Raw genomic sequence first — 17,576 nt, 5'->3', positions numbered from 1 at the left:
GTGCTTCTCCCGTGGGAAATTTTAGCTGCCCCTGGGGTTCTGGAATGCTGGAAGCTTCCTTAGGGACTCCTCCCAGGGGAGTCCACAAAGACTCTAGTGGGGGACTCCTCCTTTTCTCCAACTTGGAGGCAGGGACAGGGGTGAGGGCAGAGGAGGGGGAGGGCTGTGGGTCTGTCCCTGCGTCCCTCCTTCCATCAGTCTGCAGTTACTGCCCAGCAGTTGCTCATCAGCTTTCTTTCTTTCTAATGGACAAACAGGAGTGGGGAGGCACCCAGGGAGCACGTGCCTTTGACCATGTCCCCGAGCACAAGCCCTTCCCTCTGCTCATGGGCCCACACCGCCACACAAAGACAGACACGCACCCAGAAGTGCTCGACACGCAGAAAAACACAGCGTTATGTAATTCCCACCAGGTACCAGAAAATCGGCCTGCGTAATCCAACAACACAAATTCTTCCGTAATTCCCACATGGGAGATCACTGACCTGGGCAAAAGCAACAGAATAGGAATTTTAGGGGTGGGGCCGAAACAATCCCTCAGAAAAAATGCAAATCTCTCACAGACAGATCAGCGGTTCCTTTATCATCATGAACAGCTAACTTCAGCCGGCGAGGGGCAGCATTTAATTGGGGGAAAAATCCACGTGGAGAACAACTATATTTTAATCTAAACTTCCCTAGCTACTGCATGAATGTATTTCTCATCCAAGAGGTCTGTTTCAGTGCTTTCAACTCGCCGCCCCTTCACTCACGAACGGAACGGGCCCTTTACTGGGTGTTAACCACGTTTCAGGCCCTGGCTCGTATGAATCACCTGGAGGAAAGATGCTAAGTGCCCAGTGCCTTGGGTTGTGGTGTCTGTCACTCCAGTGGAGGTAATTACATGAGTCAAGACAGATGCTTAATGTCTACAGAGGATATGGACGATGATTTAAAATCCTGGTTCTCTAATGGTAATTTGGGGGAGGGGGCACTTTAATTAGACACTGAAAAGGGTCATTTCCAAGGGACAGAGGCTCCAGCCGGATGCGGGATTCTGACATACGCTACAAGGGGCCTCCGGCTGGCCAGGGCAGGGTGTCCTTCACATCACGGGGGCTTCAGGCTGCTGCGGGAAAAGACAGGGTATGGCAAGAGCTGCAACACAGAACTGGCCAGGGCTGCTGTGCTCCTGGGGGTGGTGACAGAGGTGAAGTGTGAGGTGACCGCTGCTGGCCACTGGCCATCCTTGCTCCTGGCCCTTGCTGCCAGCCCGTGACTGCAGTAGCAGCTGTGGTCACTTAATGATTGCTCCGAATTCCACAGCCCTGCAGGGAGCCTGTGTGGAGGGGGGCCTCGGGGACCCTGGATCTGCATCACTGCTGTCCACCGAGTGTTCTAGACATGCAAAGAGGTGGGCATGGGGCTCTCCTTTCCCGTACAGCCCCTGGAGACACTGGCCTGACAAGCTGGTGAGCCAGAGGTGTGAACATGGAAAGCCCTCCTGGAAATGACTGTCCTGCAAACCCGCTGTGCCATCCCGAACTCAGCGAACACCCCTGCAACCACGTCCCCCTCCCTCCCCCACCACCAGACAGGCGAGAAGAGGGAGGCCATTGTAGCTCAGCCCTGGGGCCCCTTGGAGATGCCAAGCTATGGAAACTCCATGAAGATGCCTTTCCACCCCTTCCTGTTAAAGAACTCCACCCGTTGGGGGGACCAAAGCCCTTGCCCCTGGCAGGGGCCACTTCTGCTAGATTTCTGAAGACACAGAAGGGCCTTCTGTTTGCTTTCTCTATCAGAGCACAGCGGGGGGACACTATTCCCTCTCGCTGTCCCTGGGGTACACTTGCTGCCTCTGCACCCACTGTGCACCTGTCTCTCTGGACGAGGCATGCTTGGAGTGAGGGGTTCGTGACTTCTCAGTCAGCCCGTTCAGTCGCTCAGTCGTGTCTAGCTCTTTGCGACCCCCTGGACTGCAGCACGTCAGGCTCCCCTGTCCATCACCATTTCCCGGAGCCTGCGCAAACTCGTGTTCCCAGGATTTTACTTTGAAATGAATGCTACTGGCCAAAAAGTTGCAAAGAGAGTTTGGAGTCCCCATTCAACCCTTCACCCAGACACGAGGATGTCATGTCAATGTCTCACGTAACTTCAGCCAAGGTGTGTCAAAACTAGAAATGAACACGAGTGCATTCACCAAATCACAGACTGTCAGCATTGCCCCAGTTTTCCCACCAGCGTTCTCTGCCTCTTCCAGGATCTGTCTAGGGTCCCACACTGTACTGACAGGAGCACTGTCTTGACAGAAGAACTTGCGGCTTCAGAGGCAGCCTCACGGAGGATGGCGGATCACATCCGAACAGAAGACCCAGTACAGGGTGGGGCGGGGATGGGAGACTCCAACACAGGAGACTGATCCAGGCGCCCGAGGGCTTAGGGGCCAGGGGGTGGGGCAGGGCTGCAGGCCTGTCCTTTGAAATTCCCTCCCTGACCACACGGATGGGGCTGAAGAGACCCACAAAGTCTCCCTAAGATCAGACACCTTCTAGTCTTCTTTCGTGTGGGTGTGAGCTAACCCGCTTCACTCAGGTCCAGCTCTCTTCGACCCGATGAACTGTGGCTCCACCAGGCTCCTCTGTCCATGAGATTCTCTACGCAAGAACACTGGAGTGGGTTGCCATGCCCTACTCCAGGGGATCTTTGCCTAACCCTCTTTCATAGATAATCAGAAAAGAAAAAAAGTCACAGACCCTTAGAGAGGTGGTGAAGCCAGGGTGAGTGAGTCATTCAGGCTTGTCCCTGGAGAGTCTTAATGGGCTCGAGCAGCCCTGGGAGGGGCCAGGAGGTGACTACAGATAACCTGCCGGTCCTCTCACCACAGCTAGCCAGGTATCATTCACACAAGCTCCCCGCCGGCCTCAGATAAGCAGCCCTGAGCAGCATATTACAGTCAACTCTGGAGCAGCCCAGATGCCTGCCTGGAACAGCATCTGCTTTCCTGGGGCTAAGCTGGGAAGCGTGAGGGTCCAGCCTGGGACGGGCCTGGGACAGCCAGGGGACCGCCATCCTCAGCTCTGACTCTCCGACTCTCCGGGGTGACTCACCCCCTGGAGCATCCCAGCGCAGACACCAGCCCCGCCTCGCAACGTTCAGTGACTGGGCTCTGGGGTCACCCAGCCAGTTAGGAGCCACGCCCGGGTGGTGCTTGGTCGCCCCCCCAACTCTGCTGTGTGGTCCCTGGACTCGGAGGCCACCAAGTCCTGCACAGAACCCGCAGCGGCCAGGGCACCCACCAGGTGTGGCAGGAGGTTGACTTCACAGCCTCCTCTAAAGTCCTCTAATCAAGGGTTCTTAGTTCTTTTTCAGATTGAAAGTACCAGACATTCCAAAACCACCACCCTCCCCATGCTGAGACCTTCATTACATCAGCGTCATTGAAAAGGGTTATCGCTGTCACACTTGCATCTTCCTCTTGCATTTTCTCTATCATCTAACTGAAGCTGGTCCCCTACTGTTTTATTACCTTCTCCTCAGGAAGACAGACCGTGCTTTGATTTTTATTATTTTAGTAAAATCCTTGTGGTCTATTCTAGAACTTTTCACTTGAATTCCACTTTTTCTTTTCCCCCTCCCTCTGGTTCTAGGTGTACCCACTGGCAGTGGGGAAGCCAGGGGCCCTCTGATCCCCTTGTACCTGCATCTTGCTCTGGGATGCTGTGACAACTCTCTGACATTATCGACAGTCATACAAGCCACGCAGAGAGGAGTACTTTAAGAGCATGCCGGAGAGCTGGAGATTTGCTTGCTTTTCCACTAACAGAGAAGGAACCCTGTGATATTTCCCTTCTTCGGAGGGACTCAGGCTGTGAACCATAGGACTGGAGCCCCAGGGAACTCTAGGAAAGCCCTGATCTCCAGGAGGCGAGCATGGGGAATGCGCACTGTCCATTTGCCATAACTTATCGATAAGCTGATTGGAAGAAGAGAAAACTTGAAGAACAGATTCCTTCTTTTTCTCTTCTTTCTTTGGAGGGAGGGAAAGGCGTGGCAGCGTGCAGGAGCACCCAGAGAATTTTCCAGAGCCTGGAGCCCTGGGAGACGCCTGGAAATCTGAGCTGGTTGGAAGGCAGTCTGGAGCCTAGCCTTTCCTGGGGCCACACAGCACCTGTGTGTCCGGCTCTCCTAGCTGGCCCCTGATACCTGGAGAATCTAAGGTCCCCACCTGGGGTCAGGAGGTCAGCCCAGCGCACAGCATGTTTGATCTCCGGGAAGGTCTTTGTTCTCTGGAATTCTCCCCGCCCCCACACCCAGAACCGCACAGGACTACCCTTTTAGATCTGTAAGGCTGCTATCCCATCTCTGGAGATAAGAAGCAGCAGCGATCTGTGGGGGCTCACATGTCCAGGCAACCCGTCCTCAAAGTCAGGGCTGGTGGTCACTGAGGACCGGCCGCCTCCTGGGCATCCACACCCCGGCCCCGCACGCAGGCTGGGCGGCTGCAGGAAGGCCCGGCTACAGAGTGCCGTCCACCCAGGGCGCGCGTGCCCCCGCTGGGCCCTGATCGCAGGCTGCCAGGGGACCGCGGCCTTTCCTCCTGCTGGACACCAAGTTGAGTGGCCTCTCCCTTGCTCTGGGCTCCTGCTCTTCAGAGCAGAGCAGCAGAGGAGGCGGGAGCGATTCCCCTTCCTGACATCAGCCGGTGGGCTTTATTCTGCTCATCTTCGCCCAGAGCAAGGAAACCACGGCCAGGAGACCCAACTGCTGAAACTCAGTACTTGACTTACAGTCTGATCCCGGGAAATCAGAGCTGTGGGGAGACGCCTGGGTTCAAACCCGCTGCTTACAGAGAGACACCCTGGGCAAGGTGTGCTTAAACTCTTTGCGCCTCTGTTTTCTAATCTGCAAAATGGGGATAATAATAGTCACCTACTCAGGTAGGTGTGCTTTCCTATGAGGCTCAGATGGATTAAGGCGCACAGATCTGCCCGTAGCAAGTATTCATTACATGATTATTCACCCCCTCTGCTAGCCATTTTCAGCTGCTTCTGCTACACAACTCTTCAAGTTACGATCAGCAGCCAGTTTTACTAAACTGACCTGCCCCTGGGAAGACTGGCACAAATGGGCAAAGAACCAGGATTCTTGAGTGTGGCAGACAGAACTGGGCAGGAACTGGACTCGCCACAGGGGGGAAAGGATTTTTAACAAATCCAGTCAACGATTAAGGCACTATTGTAAGAGTAACAGTAATTAAAGCCAGTGGTCAACAAGAAGACAGTTAAGTGGAAGGTCTGTTGATTACAAACGCTATGCCTGTTGAATAATATGTATTGATATGTCTCTAGTAAAATGACCCAGAAGTATCTGTTTTTTAGAGTCTAAAGCAAAGGGAAATGAAATAAACCCACAAGTGACTCCAATGGCTTCTAACCCAACACTCTGACTCAATGGCCCCTGAACTTTAGCACCAAGTGGGAATGCAGACACCCAGGCTCCGTCCCAGAAAGTCTGGTCAGGAGATTTGAGATATCTTCTGATTTGAGATTTGAGATTTGAGAGTTCTGAATTTTTAACCAGCCTTTCCAGGTGCATGTAAGGGTCCAAGGACTGTCCTCTGAGAAGCACTGTTAGATAATAAACATTCTGGGTCCCATCGAAAGGCCAGGCAGCAGGGGCTCAGATGGGTCTGCAGCATCTCAGAGGCTTTAGGGGAAGGCACAGAGGTGCATCTCTCAAGCTGGGGGATATCCTCTTCCTGTTCAGAATGAGGGAACCTGGGCTCAGGATTGATGAGGTCAGGGCAGAGCTGCCTTTCTTTCCCAGGTCTTCTGACACGGGCGCTTCCCACGTGCTGCTAGTGCTAAAGAACCTGCCTGCCATGCGGGTTCGATCTCTGGGAAGATTCCCTGGAGAAGGGAATGGCAACCCACTCCAGGATTCTTGCCTGAAGCTCACAGACAGACGAGCCTGGTAGGCTGCAGTCCATGGGGTCGCAGAGAGTTGGACATGACTTGAATGCGCGCGCACGTGCACGTGCACACACACACACACACACACACACACACACACACACACACACACACTTCTGACACAGAGCCCTTTCTGCCAATTTTAGACTCAGTCCCACGTAAGATTCTCATCATCCTCTGGAAGGAAAACGCTCATGTTTACGAAAGTGGTTAAAGGGGACAAAGGGGTGTGGGAGAGAGAGCAGGACAGTGCACACACCAGGCGAGACTGGGTGCCTTTCTTTGCAGGAGCCACCTGCTCCTTCTGTGAGCGTGCGTGTGTATGTGTATGTGTGTGTGTGTGTGTGTGTGTGTGTGTATTGCCCCCGCTCCCAGCTCTGAGCCAAGTCTTGCACATCATGTGTGCATAAGGATTCATAAGGGTCAGTGGGCTGGTTCAAATATCTAGTATCTGATCTTAAATCTGGGACGTGTGGAAAGGAACGACAGACAGCCTGAGCGGGAAGAAAACTGGCCTGGAACCCTCTGGTCAAAGTCTACAGAGTTCTCTTCTGACTCCCAATCTGGGCCCTGACCTGGAGGAGAAGACAGCAGAAAGGTGAGGCTCCAGGCTCCTCCCCAGGCTGGACAGCGCTTCCTCGCTCTCAGCCTGCAAAAATCCTCGGTTGTGTTACATGAGGACAGAAAAAGGTGGAAATAACAGAATTCAAACCAAGCCCTGAACACAGCTCTCCACTACCCAGAGTGAGGATGGCGGGGGGTGGGGGCTCTCAGGGGAGCCTCCCGGGACGCCAGGTGCCCCGATATTCCAGCAGACAGAGGAGGAGAGGGGAGCCCAGGACCCCGGTAAGTCTCCTCGATTTTCAGTCCCACCTGATACATTTGGGTCTTCAACTGAAAGCAACCAGCAGACCTGTGACAGCCCAGTCACACCACATGAAGCTCAAGCGACGTTGCTCCTATGACGAGGTACAACACCCCACAGTTCGATCATCGTGCAGGAACGATGCTCACAGAGTCACTTCGAATGGCAGGGCTTGGGGGAGGCACTTGAGAAACAGGGTCCCTGGTGGGAGCCTTAACAGCCCCACCTTGCCTCCTTCCTGGCCAGAGCACATCTTGCAAGAAAACGGTGCTTTCTCCCATTGTTCCCTCTCCCCCTTTACCAGGTTACCAGGAGTACCAAGTCCCAGGTCCTCCTGGCCCCGCTCACCCCCCTAGAGCCCCTCATTTAAAAGGACAAGAAAACTCTGCCAAGGGCAGGACCCCACACCAGTTTCTGATGCCACACAGGCCATTCTCCTCCCAAGCCTGGCGCCTGGGAACCACGTGTCTGACTGCCTCGATTCTAAAGCCCAGCTTTGCTTCTAACTACGGGCTTTGCTCAAACGAGGGGAAAGGATGCCGCGGGTCATGTTTTTAACTATTGGTTCCCAAGGATGAGCCGAGGCCTGTAACGCACAGGAATGACGGGGAACCCAAGGGAAGGCAAGCCAGAGTCCTCCAGGGGAAGGCGAACTTTCTCAAAGCCTGGGCTGGTACCGGCTGCCCAGGACACACAAGCACACAAGGGGCGCGCGTGTACACACAGACACACACACACACACACAGACCCACGCTCAGGTGAGCACGCACAGCTGCCTTCTGGCAAGGCTACTCGGTGACCCAACCAAGTGCCAAGACGGTGACCGAAGAGCCAAGATTCTCTCCGGCTCGCCAGTCAGCCCAGAACGAGAGTCAGGACTTACCGCCTGGACGCTCTGGGCCAGCAGCCCCACGGTCACGGCCCCCAGCAGCAGCCACCTGGGTGGGAGAGGGAGGAAGAGCGACGTGAGTGCGTGGCCCCGCCGTGGCGGTTCCTAAAAGGACGCGCACGGGACCCAGGGGCCGGGCAGAAAGTCGCTTACCGCCGTAGGGCAGGGCGCGCCGTGGCGCGCAGTTCTCTGTCCATGCTCCCAGTCCGGCCCCTCTGGGCTCCGATCGGTACCTGCTAGTCTGGAAGGCGAGACAAAGAGGGGTTAGCCTGGCCCGGGAAGGGGTCATCCTCGCCACCCGCTTCCGATCGCGAGACGGGGGGAAGCGGGGGTGGGGGACCTAGAGCCGCCCCGCGACCCCTCCGGGGAGAGGGGAGCCTGTCCCCTTAGGCCCGGGTTGGGGCCGCTGCGCAGCGGCCGCCCCATCGCCTCTCCCCTGCCCGCTCCGAGAGCTGAGCGTGCAGCCCCGGCGGCACAGGGCGCCCGCGTCCTTGTCCTCCGGCGGGTCCCGGCGTCTCGGGGCCGCTCTCACCTCGGGCCTGGCTTCAGCGGCGGCGGTCCGCGCGCATCCGCCCTCCGGCAGCGCCGCGGGCGGCAGGAGCGGCGCGATTGCCCTCCGGGGCCAGCCTCGGGCCCGCGCGTCTGCCCTCGGAGCTCGGCCGGGTAGGCGAGCGCGGGGCGCGCGGCGGGCGGCGGCGGCGGCGGCGGGTGCGGAGCGCGGAGCCCTGCGTCCCGGCGCGCGGCGGCCACAGTCGCCCGGCCGCGCGCTCGGCGGCCTCTTACCCGCGCCGCAGGGTCCTCCCCCTTTGAGGCGTCGCCCGCCCCCGCCGCCGAGGGGAGGGGCAGCGCCAACAAATTGGGGAGCTCGCCTGGCCGCGCTCAGGTCTCCGCCGCGAGCCGCCGCGCCCGGGACGGTGCGCCGCGCTCGAGCCCCGGCCCTGCCAGAGTGAGCCGCCCGCCGCCGCCCGCGAGAGCCCGGCCGCCGGCTCTGCCGTCCCTCGCCGCCCCCCGCCGGTCCCCGCCGCCCCGGGCGCGCCGCCATGGGGCCCCGGCTCGGCGTCTGGCTGCTGCTGCTCGCCGCCCTCCTGCTCCACGAGGAGAGCAGCCGGGCCGCCGCGAAGGTGAGTCCCGGCCGGCTCGGCTCCCGGCGTCCCGCCCCGCGCCCCGGCGCCCCGCGCGGCCCCTTTGTCCCCGGCCGGAGCCGCCCTCCGGGCCCGGGGGTCGCGCGCGCGCGCCGCCGCCAGGCGCACTCTCCCGGCCGGACCCCTCCGGGGACCCCCGTGGGCTGCGATGGCGCACGCCTTAGGGAGCCGCCTTTGTTGTGGGCTGGGTAGGGGCGAGTCAGGGGACTCCTCGGGCCGGGGGCGAGAGAGCAGAGCTGGGTGCGCCCCGCGCGGGGTGAGGGTGCCCGGGAGTCCGCGGGACTTGAACTCGCATCTTGGGGTCGCCTGGCCGCCGGGCGCCCTCACCTGCGCTGAGCGCCCCAGGGGGCCGGGGCCGTAGGGGTGGACACGCGCGCCCCGTGCTGTTCGGAGCCCCACACATGTGCCCGGGCGTCGCTCTGGGCGTGTTTCTCTGGAGCTTTGGAGACTGGTGGTTGATGCTGAACAGTCCTGGGCCCTATGCCTGGAAACAGCTGTCTTCTCGCTTTCCCACGACTTTCCTGTCGCCGAAGCACGCTAAGGAGCAGCGGCGGACCTTTCTGTCCTCCAGCTTTCAAACGCTTCCAAACTCCACTCCGTGACTTTTAGTAATATAGCAAAAAAAAAAAAAAAATTATAACCACGTTATATCTGAGTGTGAAACCAAAACGAAACTCCATCTATTGTTCTGTGCAGAGATTGTTTTGCTAGTTTTCCTTTCCTCGGGCTGTGTGTTTGCCCAGAAAGAACCTGGGACTGAGGGTTGCAAAAGTGAAGGCGTCCAGCTTTGGACGATCCTGATGTGCCGCTGTTCTTTTCTTTTTTTCCTTCCCCCGGAGACCTCAGCGTCACAGACTTGCAGACAGAACCCCAGGAAGGTGTGGCTTCTAAACGCATTCTGCATCCCCCCCAAACTATTTAAAATGCTTTTGGCATTTCCCATTTACTCTTTAACTGTTTCACGTAATTTTGCTCTCAGGTTTTTTTTTTTTTTCCTTCTTTTAAGGAAGAGTGAAGCTCACTGACTTGATTATACATAAATGATGAACTGTTACTTGCCCGAATGAACTGACAGTATGCATACATACCTTGGCACTGAGTCTGGCTCTTGGCTGGCTGCTGTCATTGGGTAGGAAACAACACCAGCAGTTAGCTTCAGATTTTTTTCTCGCAGCCCAGAGGCCAGCCAGCACCCTAGTCGGTTATTGAAACACTCTCTGGTCACGATGACAAAATACTTCCAACAGAGGCAGCTCTTGAGCTCTTTATTTGGGTCTAGAGCTTCTGACGCACAGATTTCACACTTCCAAGGAGAGGTGGCAGGGAAATGAGAGAGGTTCTCTGTTTGGAAGATGAAGCTCTGTTTGCCCTTGAGTTTTCCCATTGCTGATATTAGCAAAGCCAAGCCCATTGTAAGAGCCGGCTTTTCAATTAGCCTCCAGTGTGAAGCAGGGGCTACTCAGTGAGTGGAAACCAAACTCATTACTGTTGAGTTTGGGATTATTTTACTTTCCTTGAATTTTTCGTAAAGCCCAAGTGCACGTTCCTGTCCTGGTTTTGCTTTATCCCTCACATCTCATGTTATGTGTTAAGACGTCTGGCAGGCGGACACCGTCTGATCACCAGTTAACTTCATGGGTCTTATCATTTTGCCATATTTTTTTCCTGGTTTAACCAAGAGAGAGAAAATGTATTAATATGCAAATGGCTTATCTCTGTATGAGAAAATCCATTTAAAAATAATATCTGGCTAATTTTAAAGTTGGTCTCACTCTTCATGCCATCAGTAACTTTTTTTTTATTTAACTTACCTCCTTCCAAAATCAGCTGTTAGGGGTACCAAGTAGTTGAATAATTTCTATGTTGATCCGAGCAAAATGTCATTTAAAACTGCATTTAGAATGATTAGATGCTGCCCATAGATCAGATCCTAATTCAGAAGCCAGTAAGATTGATTCTTGGATTGTCTGCTTTTCTGGAGTATCTGAACCTATGTTACCTGCACTGATACACACAAACACACCTACTGTGTGTCAGGCACAGGCTGCCTCGCTGCTATCATTACGCACAAGAAAGGTGTTTGGGTCTATGTTGGATCCTACGCGCTACGGCCACACTCTTCATTTACTAGTGGGCAGGTTTCCTAAGTCAGGGATTTTTTTTTTTCTCATCGCCACGCTCCTCCCTAACTTTTCTTTCTTAGGCAAGAATGGAGGAATAAGATGCAGACCCGGGAGAAAAATCTGCCCACAGTTATGATTGAGGGTCCTCTGTTCTGAGTCACGCAGTCAGGAGCTGAATAAATCCTTCCTTCTGAGCCTCCAAACGCCCCCTCTCCGACTGGTCTGTGTGATGCTTCTTGACAGATTACTTCTCAGGATCAGACATGTGAACTTCCCCCAAAGCGTGGTGATGCCCGCCTAGGGCGCTGGCATCTCTAGACCATTAGTCACTCTTCTGGGACTGAATGACCTGGAACTCGGGCGAAGGGGGGTTGAACTCCCATGTGAGTGTGGACCACGTTCTGCTGGGACCGTCACTTAAATGAGAAGGCCGATTTCTGACTTACTCCCCGAGCAGCACCATGAACCCAGTCCCTGGAGGGGGCTTGGGAAGGACAGAGCCTAAACCATCACGCTCTTCACATCTGGACTGCCTCTCGTACCAACCAGGAGAAAAGTGTGCAACCTGTGTGTGTGAGTGAAGGAAACTGCCTCCTGTACCAACCGGGAGAAAAGTGTGCAACCTGTGTGTGTGAGTGCACACTCACAGAATTATGAGTGTGTGTGATAATGCTTCCCTGGTGGCTCAGACGGTAAAGAATCCGCCTGCGGGAGACCAGGGGTCAATCCCTGGGTTGGGAAGATGCCCTGGAGAAGGAAATGGGAACCCACTCCAGTATTCTTATCTGGGAAATCCCGTGAACAGAGGAGCCTGGCGGGCTACAGTCCATGGGGTCGCTGAAAGTCAGACATGACTGATTGACTAACACACACGGGTGTGTTAACAATGTAGGCACACACACACACACACACACACACACACACACACGTGTGACTTAAGGACCAGAGGGTCCTAAATGTTGTGTCTGCTTTCATTAAGCAGAGGGTTTCTGAGGACTCGGTAACCCCCTGCCTCAGTTTCCCTGGCAGATATGCCCTCCGGCCCAGGATCCTGCCTTCCACCTTCATCCCATATGTGTGCCCCAGCGTGGCTTCAGGCCACACCCTCCGCTGGGCGTTGGCTTTGCTCCAGAGAGTAGAACCTGCCCTCCCTGGCCAGGAGGGCTGCGGTCTTCTGAGAAATACAGAGAAAGAAATAGGCCAGTACAACCCAGGCTGGCAAATGTTACAGTCAGGGCAAACCCATGGCCATAGGAGCACCTAACCCAGCTTTCGGAAATTCAGGGGAAATTCCAGCAGGACATCCCACCTCTGAATCTGAGGGAGGACCTGGAACCGTAGACCCGGCTTCTTATTTCCCTATGAATTGCCGTGTGCATCACACTCAGCCCTTTCACCCATCAGGCTGTCTTTGCATCGAAAGATGACCTTGAAGGTTCCTTCTCTGAGACACCAGGACACCACTGCTTCCGTGATTCAGGGTCGTGATGTCCAAACGTTCTCCTGGGAGGGCCGTGATAAGACCCCAGCTCAAACCAAACTGGGGCCCTCTCCGGAGGTTGCAGGTGGGTTGGGATGTTTGCAGAGTTGCAGCACGGTTGACTGATCGCAGGCATGAGTGCCTTAGGAGCTGAGCTGGAAAACCTCCCCTCAGTGGGGCAAGGCCGTGAGGGGGTTCTCAAATCCCCTGTTATTCATTAACAAGACTGTCTGCAGATTTCTTGGAACTGGTAAGGTTGGTCATCCCTGAACGAGTTTGGTTATCTAGTTAAGAACTGGTGAGCTTTTGCAGAAAAATTGAACCCACAAGTGATGCGCTGAAACGAATCCTTTTAGAATTGGAGGGGGCGTCTATCAGTGAGTCATTTACAACCCTTGTTTTGGTGAGGCGCCGATGTTTGCTCTAAGGATGGTTTCCTCAACTGGACGAGGATTGGCCTCATGAAAACATCTCTCAAGCAGATTGAGTATTCTGAGTGCTGGGGTGCTCCAGTAAGCAAAAGCAACAATAGAAAGCCTAAAATAATACCATCAGAGCCCTGTTCTTCCTGCTATTATTAAACAACCACTAAAAAAATGTGAACTGTAGGACAATGCAGAAGACATGTCCCACCCACTCCTGTGGACACAATGAAAGAGGACGTCAGGCAGAATGTGCTCCACTGGTCAGTTCCTCGTGAGGCACTTACCACTCTGAGTGGCTCTGGGGGAGCCTTTACAGTCTGACCCTTGGGGACCGCTTCCATCCGGAATTTCCCACCATTGTCCTCCTGGTCTTAATTCCAAGACATCCGTCTGCCTGGGGTCCTCCTATTTCTCTGCCTCTCTGTTCTTCCTCTTCCACCCCTCTGGGTGGGTGGACCGCAGGGGTGGGTGGATCGCTGGGGTGGGCTCCAGTGGGCTTTTGGTTCTCTCCACCCTCCCCACTCCCGTGATCCTTCGGCATTCCGTGAGGGCGACTCCAGACCTTTCTCTGGATCCCCGGGCTGGTGTCCACACTCTCTTGAACGTCTCACCTCCACTGTCCTGCGTTAACACTCTGCCTGTGCCGTGTGCTCAGTTGTGTCCGACTCTCTGCGACCCCATGGGCTGTAGCCCGCCAGGCTCCTCTGTCCATGGGATTCTCCAGGCAAGGATCCTGGAGTGGGTTGCCATTTCCTTCTCGCGGGGCTCTTCCTGAATCTTTGATCACAGACTCGGCCAATGTGACCAGAACTGAGCTGCCTCTACCCAGACCGACTGCCCTCCTCCGCTCGCCCGTGCTGGTCACTGACGTCCCGATATTTCCTGACGCTCGGCTCAGGGACCATGGCCTCATTGGAGACCCTCCTCTCTGACCTTGTGTCCCCGGGCACTCACTCTCCCCCTGCCGTCCGCTCCTCCCGGTCCCCTGGGCTGGCCCTTCCAGGACCCCCACCCAGGCAGGCTTGCCGCACACCCCTCCCCGCTCCTGCCCTCCTTTCCACCTGTCTTCTCTCCAGCACGTTCCTCCTGGCGTCCTGAGGCTGGCTTCAGAGATCCCTCATGACCACGTGATTCCTCTCCCCGCCATCCCACAGTGGCTACTGCTCTCCGAGCAAAGGTCCCCCGCCTCTTGGCTGGGTGGTTTTGGTCTATTTTTTAATGAAGACTTGATTGCTTACAGCCGTTTTAGGTTCGAAGCAGAATGGGCAGGAAGGTGCGGAGCTTTCCCGTACACCCTCTCTGTCCCCACAAGCACAGTGTCCCCCAGTATCACTGCCCCTCCTCAGGTGGCACATGTGTCACAGATGATGCGCCTGCACCGACACAGTGTCGTCACCCAAGGTCTGCAGCAGACCTTGGGGTTCACTCACTGTTGTATCTCCTGGGGGTCTGCACGGATGTGTAAAGGCACATTGTAGCTTCCTGCAGAGTGTTTCCACTGCTCTGAAAGGCCTCCCTAGGCTTCCCAGGTGATTCAATGGTAAAGAACCCTCCTACCAATGCCAGAGACAGGAGACGTGGGTTCAATCCCTGGGTCAGAAAGATTCCCTGGAGAAGGAAATGGCAACCCACTCCAGTGTTCTTGCCTGAGAATCCCACGGACAGAGGAGCCTGGCGGGCTACAGTCCATGGGGTCGGAAAGAGTTGGACACGACTTAGTGACTAAACAGCAAGAGCAACAAGTCTTCCGTGCTCTGATTGTTCACCCCCTTCTCTCCTCAAACTCTGGCAACTATTGATCGTTTTACTGTCTCTGTACTTTTGTCTTTTCATTCAGCTGGCATCATTACATTATGTAAACTTTTCAGATTGGCTTCTTTAGCTCTTTCTTATGTGCTTAAAATTTCCTCCATGTCTTCATGACTTGATGGCTCGCATTGCCTAATATTCCACTGTCTGCATGGACCGCAGTTTATCCTCTCACCTACTGAAAGACATTGTGGTTTGCTTCCACGTTCAGCCGTTTTGAATAAAGATTCTGTCAACATCCGTGTGCAGGTGTTTGTGTGGATCTAAGTTTTTAGCTCTTTCGGGCAGATACCCAAGTGCAGAATTGCTGGATCATTTGGTAAGAGTAGGTTTGGTTTTGTAAGAAACCAGCAAAGTGTCTTCCAAGGTGACTGTGCCAGTTTGAACCCCACCAGCAGGGAATGAGCGTTCCTGTGGCTCTTCGTCCTTGCCAGCGTTTGGCGTTGTCACTGTTTTGGATTTTGGCCACTTGAGTAGATGTGTAGTAGTATCTTGCTGTTGTTTTGTTTTGGCTTGCTTTTGTATACCCTTTGCAATATGGATTCATGAATTTATCTGGCTTTGTTCTTCATACTCCCCAGCCTGCAGCGTGGGTAGTTGTCACGAAGGATTTATCTGTGTCTCATGGAGCAGTGTCATCTCTTTGAGCCTGGGGTCCCTGATCCATCAAATGAAGACAACACAGAAGTATCTGCAGACACCTTTAAAATCTCAGAGAGGTGGTCTGTGTGTGAAGCCACTAAGCCCTCAAAACACGTTAGTTGTTATCACGGCCATGTGGCTGGTATCGCATTGTCTTCTGTGTGATGGAACCACACCCTTGATGATACTGAGACTGAGGTGCTGAGGGACAGAGCTTCTTTGAAAAATGCCTGCACCATCTGGGGGAGTGCCTGCTGCTTGAGGGGAGCCGTGAACTACTTGTCTTGGGGCCAGTGTTCCCTGCTGCCTTTCACTCCAGACCCTGGGAGGTGCTGGCAAGAGCTGAGGGCTGGCTCCCAGAAACTGTGTTGTGTTGCTGACTCCTGTGGTAGAGTTAGGCAACAAAAGGAAAGTGATGTCAATGAAGGTGTTTCCTCTCAATTGGGCATTTGGAGTAGATATTCCACCACAGACTAAACACGGCTTGGAAATATACACAAGGCTGAACTCTGTGTAAATAGTTTATCCCGTGCTTTAGTAATATTCCTGCTTTGCTAGGTTTGGTTTTTAGTCTGCACACTTGAAGAGCGTTTTTTGTCATCTGAGTTTTAAAGCTTGCCTTGATTTGTGGTCAAAGGAAAGACAGTTGCCAAGCGTCCACATCAGGTATTAAGTCAGTGTATTCCATGCATATCTGTTGGTTCTCTTGCTGGTAAAGCGTGTTTCTCCAGCCTCCTCATTTTCTGCTGCTCCTGGAGTCAAGATTCTATCCAGAGTTTTGGAATTACTGGTGTTTATTACTCGGTTCTTGTCTTAGTCTGCTGTGGGCTTGTCTTTCTTACTCAGCTAATAGCAAGTGAGGCTGGCTGTGCCCTGGGAGAGGGCAGTGTTCCCATTTCACCAAATTTCCCAGCACTTGGAGACCCACTGGTAGAGCCATTTGGACAGAGCTGGACTGATTCAATAAATGTTGTCCAACTCAATGGACTATGTAGAGGCAATATTTCTGTATTTGAATTGAATTAAATTGAAATTGTTAAAATATTTGTATTGAGTCTCTGCTTTAAAAATGAGCATGTTCCTTTATGAAGAACAAAACTCAAGGAGTTTTAGTTGTAACTCAGTTTCCAAAGCTATTTGCACAAGCTTTTCCTAGCTCCCACTCACATGCCTAGAGCTGAAGAAGACTCAGAATAGAGATGCGTGGCAGCCTGGGTCTTCACTTCAGAAAGATAAACGTCCCCAACACTCCTCCTGTAGCATATGGGGCATTTTTGAGGGTACAACGTCAGTACCGCTTTCCTGTTTCAGAATGTTACAGATGGGCCCAATGATACCCATTATGGTATCGTTCCCTTTCAACTTTATCAGTGGCAAATTTGATTACTGCATCTGACAATATTTTTAAGGAGTAAGCATATTATTTTTGTAGTAGGGAAAAGCTATCAAAATGTATTCTAAAATCCAGTTATCCTTTCATGCAACCACCGACTTTTTCTTGAGCATGAGAATGTTAATTTCCACATCATCCAAAATCTGTCGCTAAGTCATGTCCGACTCTTTGCGACCCTGTGCACTGCAGCTCACCAGGCTTCTCTGTCCTTCACTGTCTCCCGGAGTTTGTTCAAACTCATGTCTGTTGAGTCAGGGATGCTATTTAGCCATCTCGTCCTCTGCCGCCCACTTCTCCTCCTGGCCTCTATCTTTCCCAACATCGGCATCCAATAAGTCCGCGCTTCACATCAGCCAAAAACATCAGCTTTAAAAATGTCATTTTTTAAATATAAGCAACTCTTTTTCTTAATTAGCTTTAATTTTTGAGTTGCATTTTATTTTAAAGAATATAACTTTAATGTCATGGAGTTATTACGGAGTTGTGTGAAACTTCGGTCCCCACTATTCCTGCATTAAAGCTTGCGTTAAGGTGGTATTATTATAATCATGATTACCTCGAACGGACAAGGTCCATTATCGTGCTGAGCAGGGTGTGGGTGCGCCTGAGAAGCGCGTTTCCAGTAGGCAATGGCGATGCTGCAGGTCCCGGGGACCACAGACCTCACCCCTTCTCCTCACTCACAGGGGCAGCCCCTTGATGGAGGTGAGTTGTAGACATGCTCTCCTGGGCAGTGGTTTGTGCTCAAGTAGATGCTGAGCCGTTGGAGCTATTCTCTGGTTCTGACGACCCCTCTTCTTGTTGGTTGTTACTGCTGGCAGTTCCAGCCCTGTGGTGCCGTTGGGGGAGGGGGGTGG

At 53.8% G+C, this 17,576-nt stretch overlaps 2 protein-coding genes across 11 annotated transcripts in view; one reads left to right on the top strand and one right to left on the bottom strand.

Annotated features, from left to right (window-relative positions):
• The window catches only part of COL4A2 (collagen type IV alpha 2 chain), a 154,248-nt gene extending 145,739 nt beyond the window's left edge, over positions 1-8,509 (bottom strand). For 2 of the 5 annotated variants that reach the window (XR_014071813.1, XM_081551896.1), the window contains exons 1-3: positions 8,238-8,509; positions 7,859-7,946; positions 7,700-7,754 (exon numbers count right to left, since the gene is read on the bottom strand). Coding sequence is in view for 2 of the 5 variants with exons in the window: in XM_081551896.1 (XP_081408022.1) it covers positions 7,700-7,754; positions 7,859-7,902 (99 nt within the window). In the remaining 3 variants the exon portion in view is untranslated. The remainder of the gene's footprint in view (positions 1-7,699; positions 7,755-7,858; positions 7,947-8,237) is intronic. The other 3 variants (XM_081551899.1, XM_081551897.1, XM_081551900.1) reach the window with 3 other exon arrangements.
• A 4-nt stretch (positions 8,510-8,513) lies between these two features.
• COL4A1 (collagen type IV alpha 1 chain) overlaps positions 8,514-17,576 on the top strand; it is a 135,615-nt gene continuing 126,552 nt past the window's right edge. For 5 of the 6 annotated variants that reach the window (XR_014071810.1, XM_081551880.1, XM_081551882.1 and 2 more), the window contains exon 1: positions 8,514-8,826. Coding sequence is in view for 3 of the 6 variants with exons in the window: in XM_081551880.1 (XP_081408006.1) it covers positions 8,746-8,826 (81 nt within the window). In the remaining 3 variants the exon portion in view is untranslated. The remainder of the gene's footprint in view (positions 8,827-17,576) is intronic. The other variant, XM_081551894.1, reaches the window with a different exon arrangement.

The sequence above is a fragment of the Giraffa tippelskirchi genome, chromosome 12 (assembly GCF_054371585.1).
Source record: "Giraffa tippelskirchi isolate mGirTip1 chromosome 12, T2T-mGirTip1v1.2.pri, whole genome shotgun sequence".
NCBI lineage: Eukaryota > Metazoa > Chordata > Mammalia > Artiodactyla > Giraffidae > Giraffa > Giraffa tippelskirchi.
Note: the sequence above shows the minus strand (reverse complement) of the source record. Positions and strands in the feature narration are given on the sequence as shown.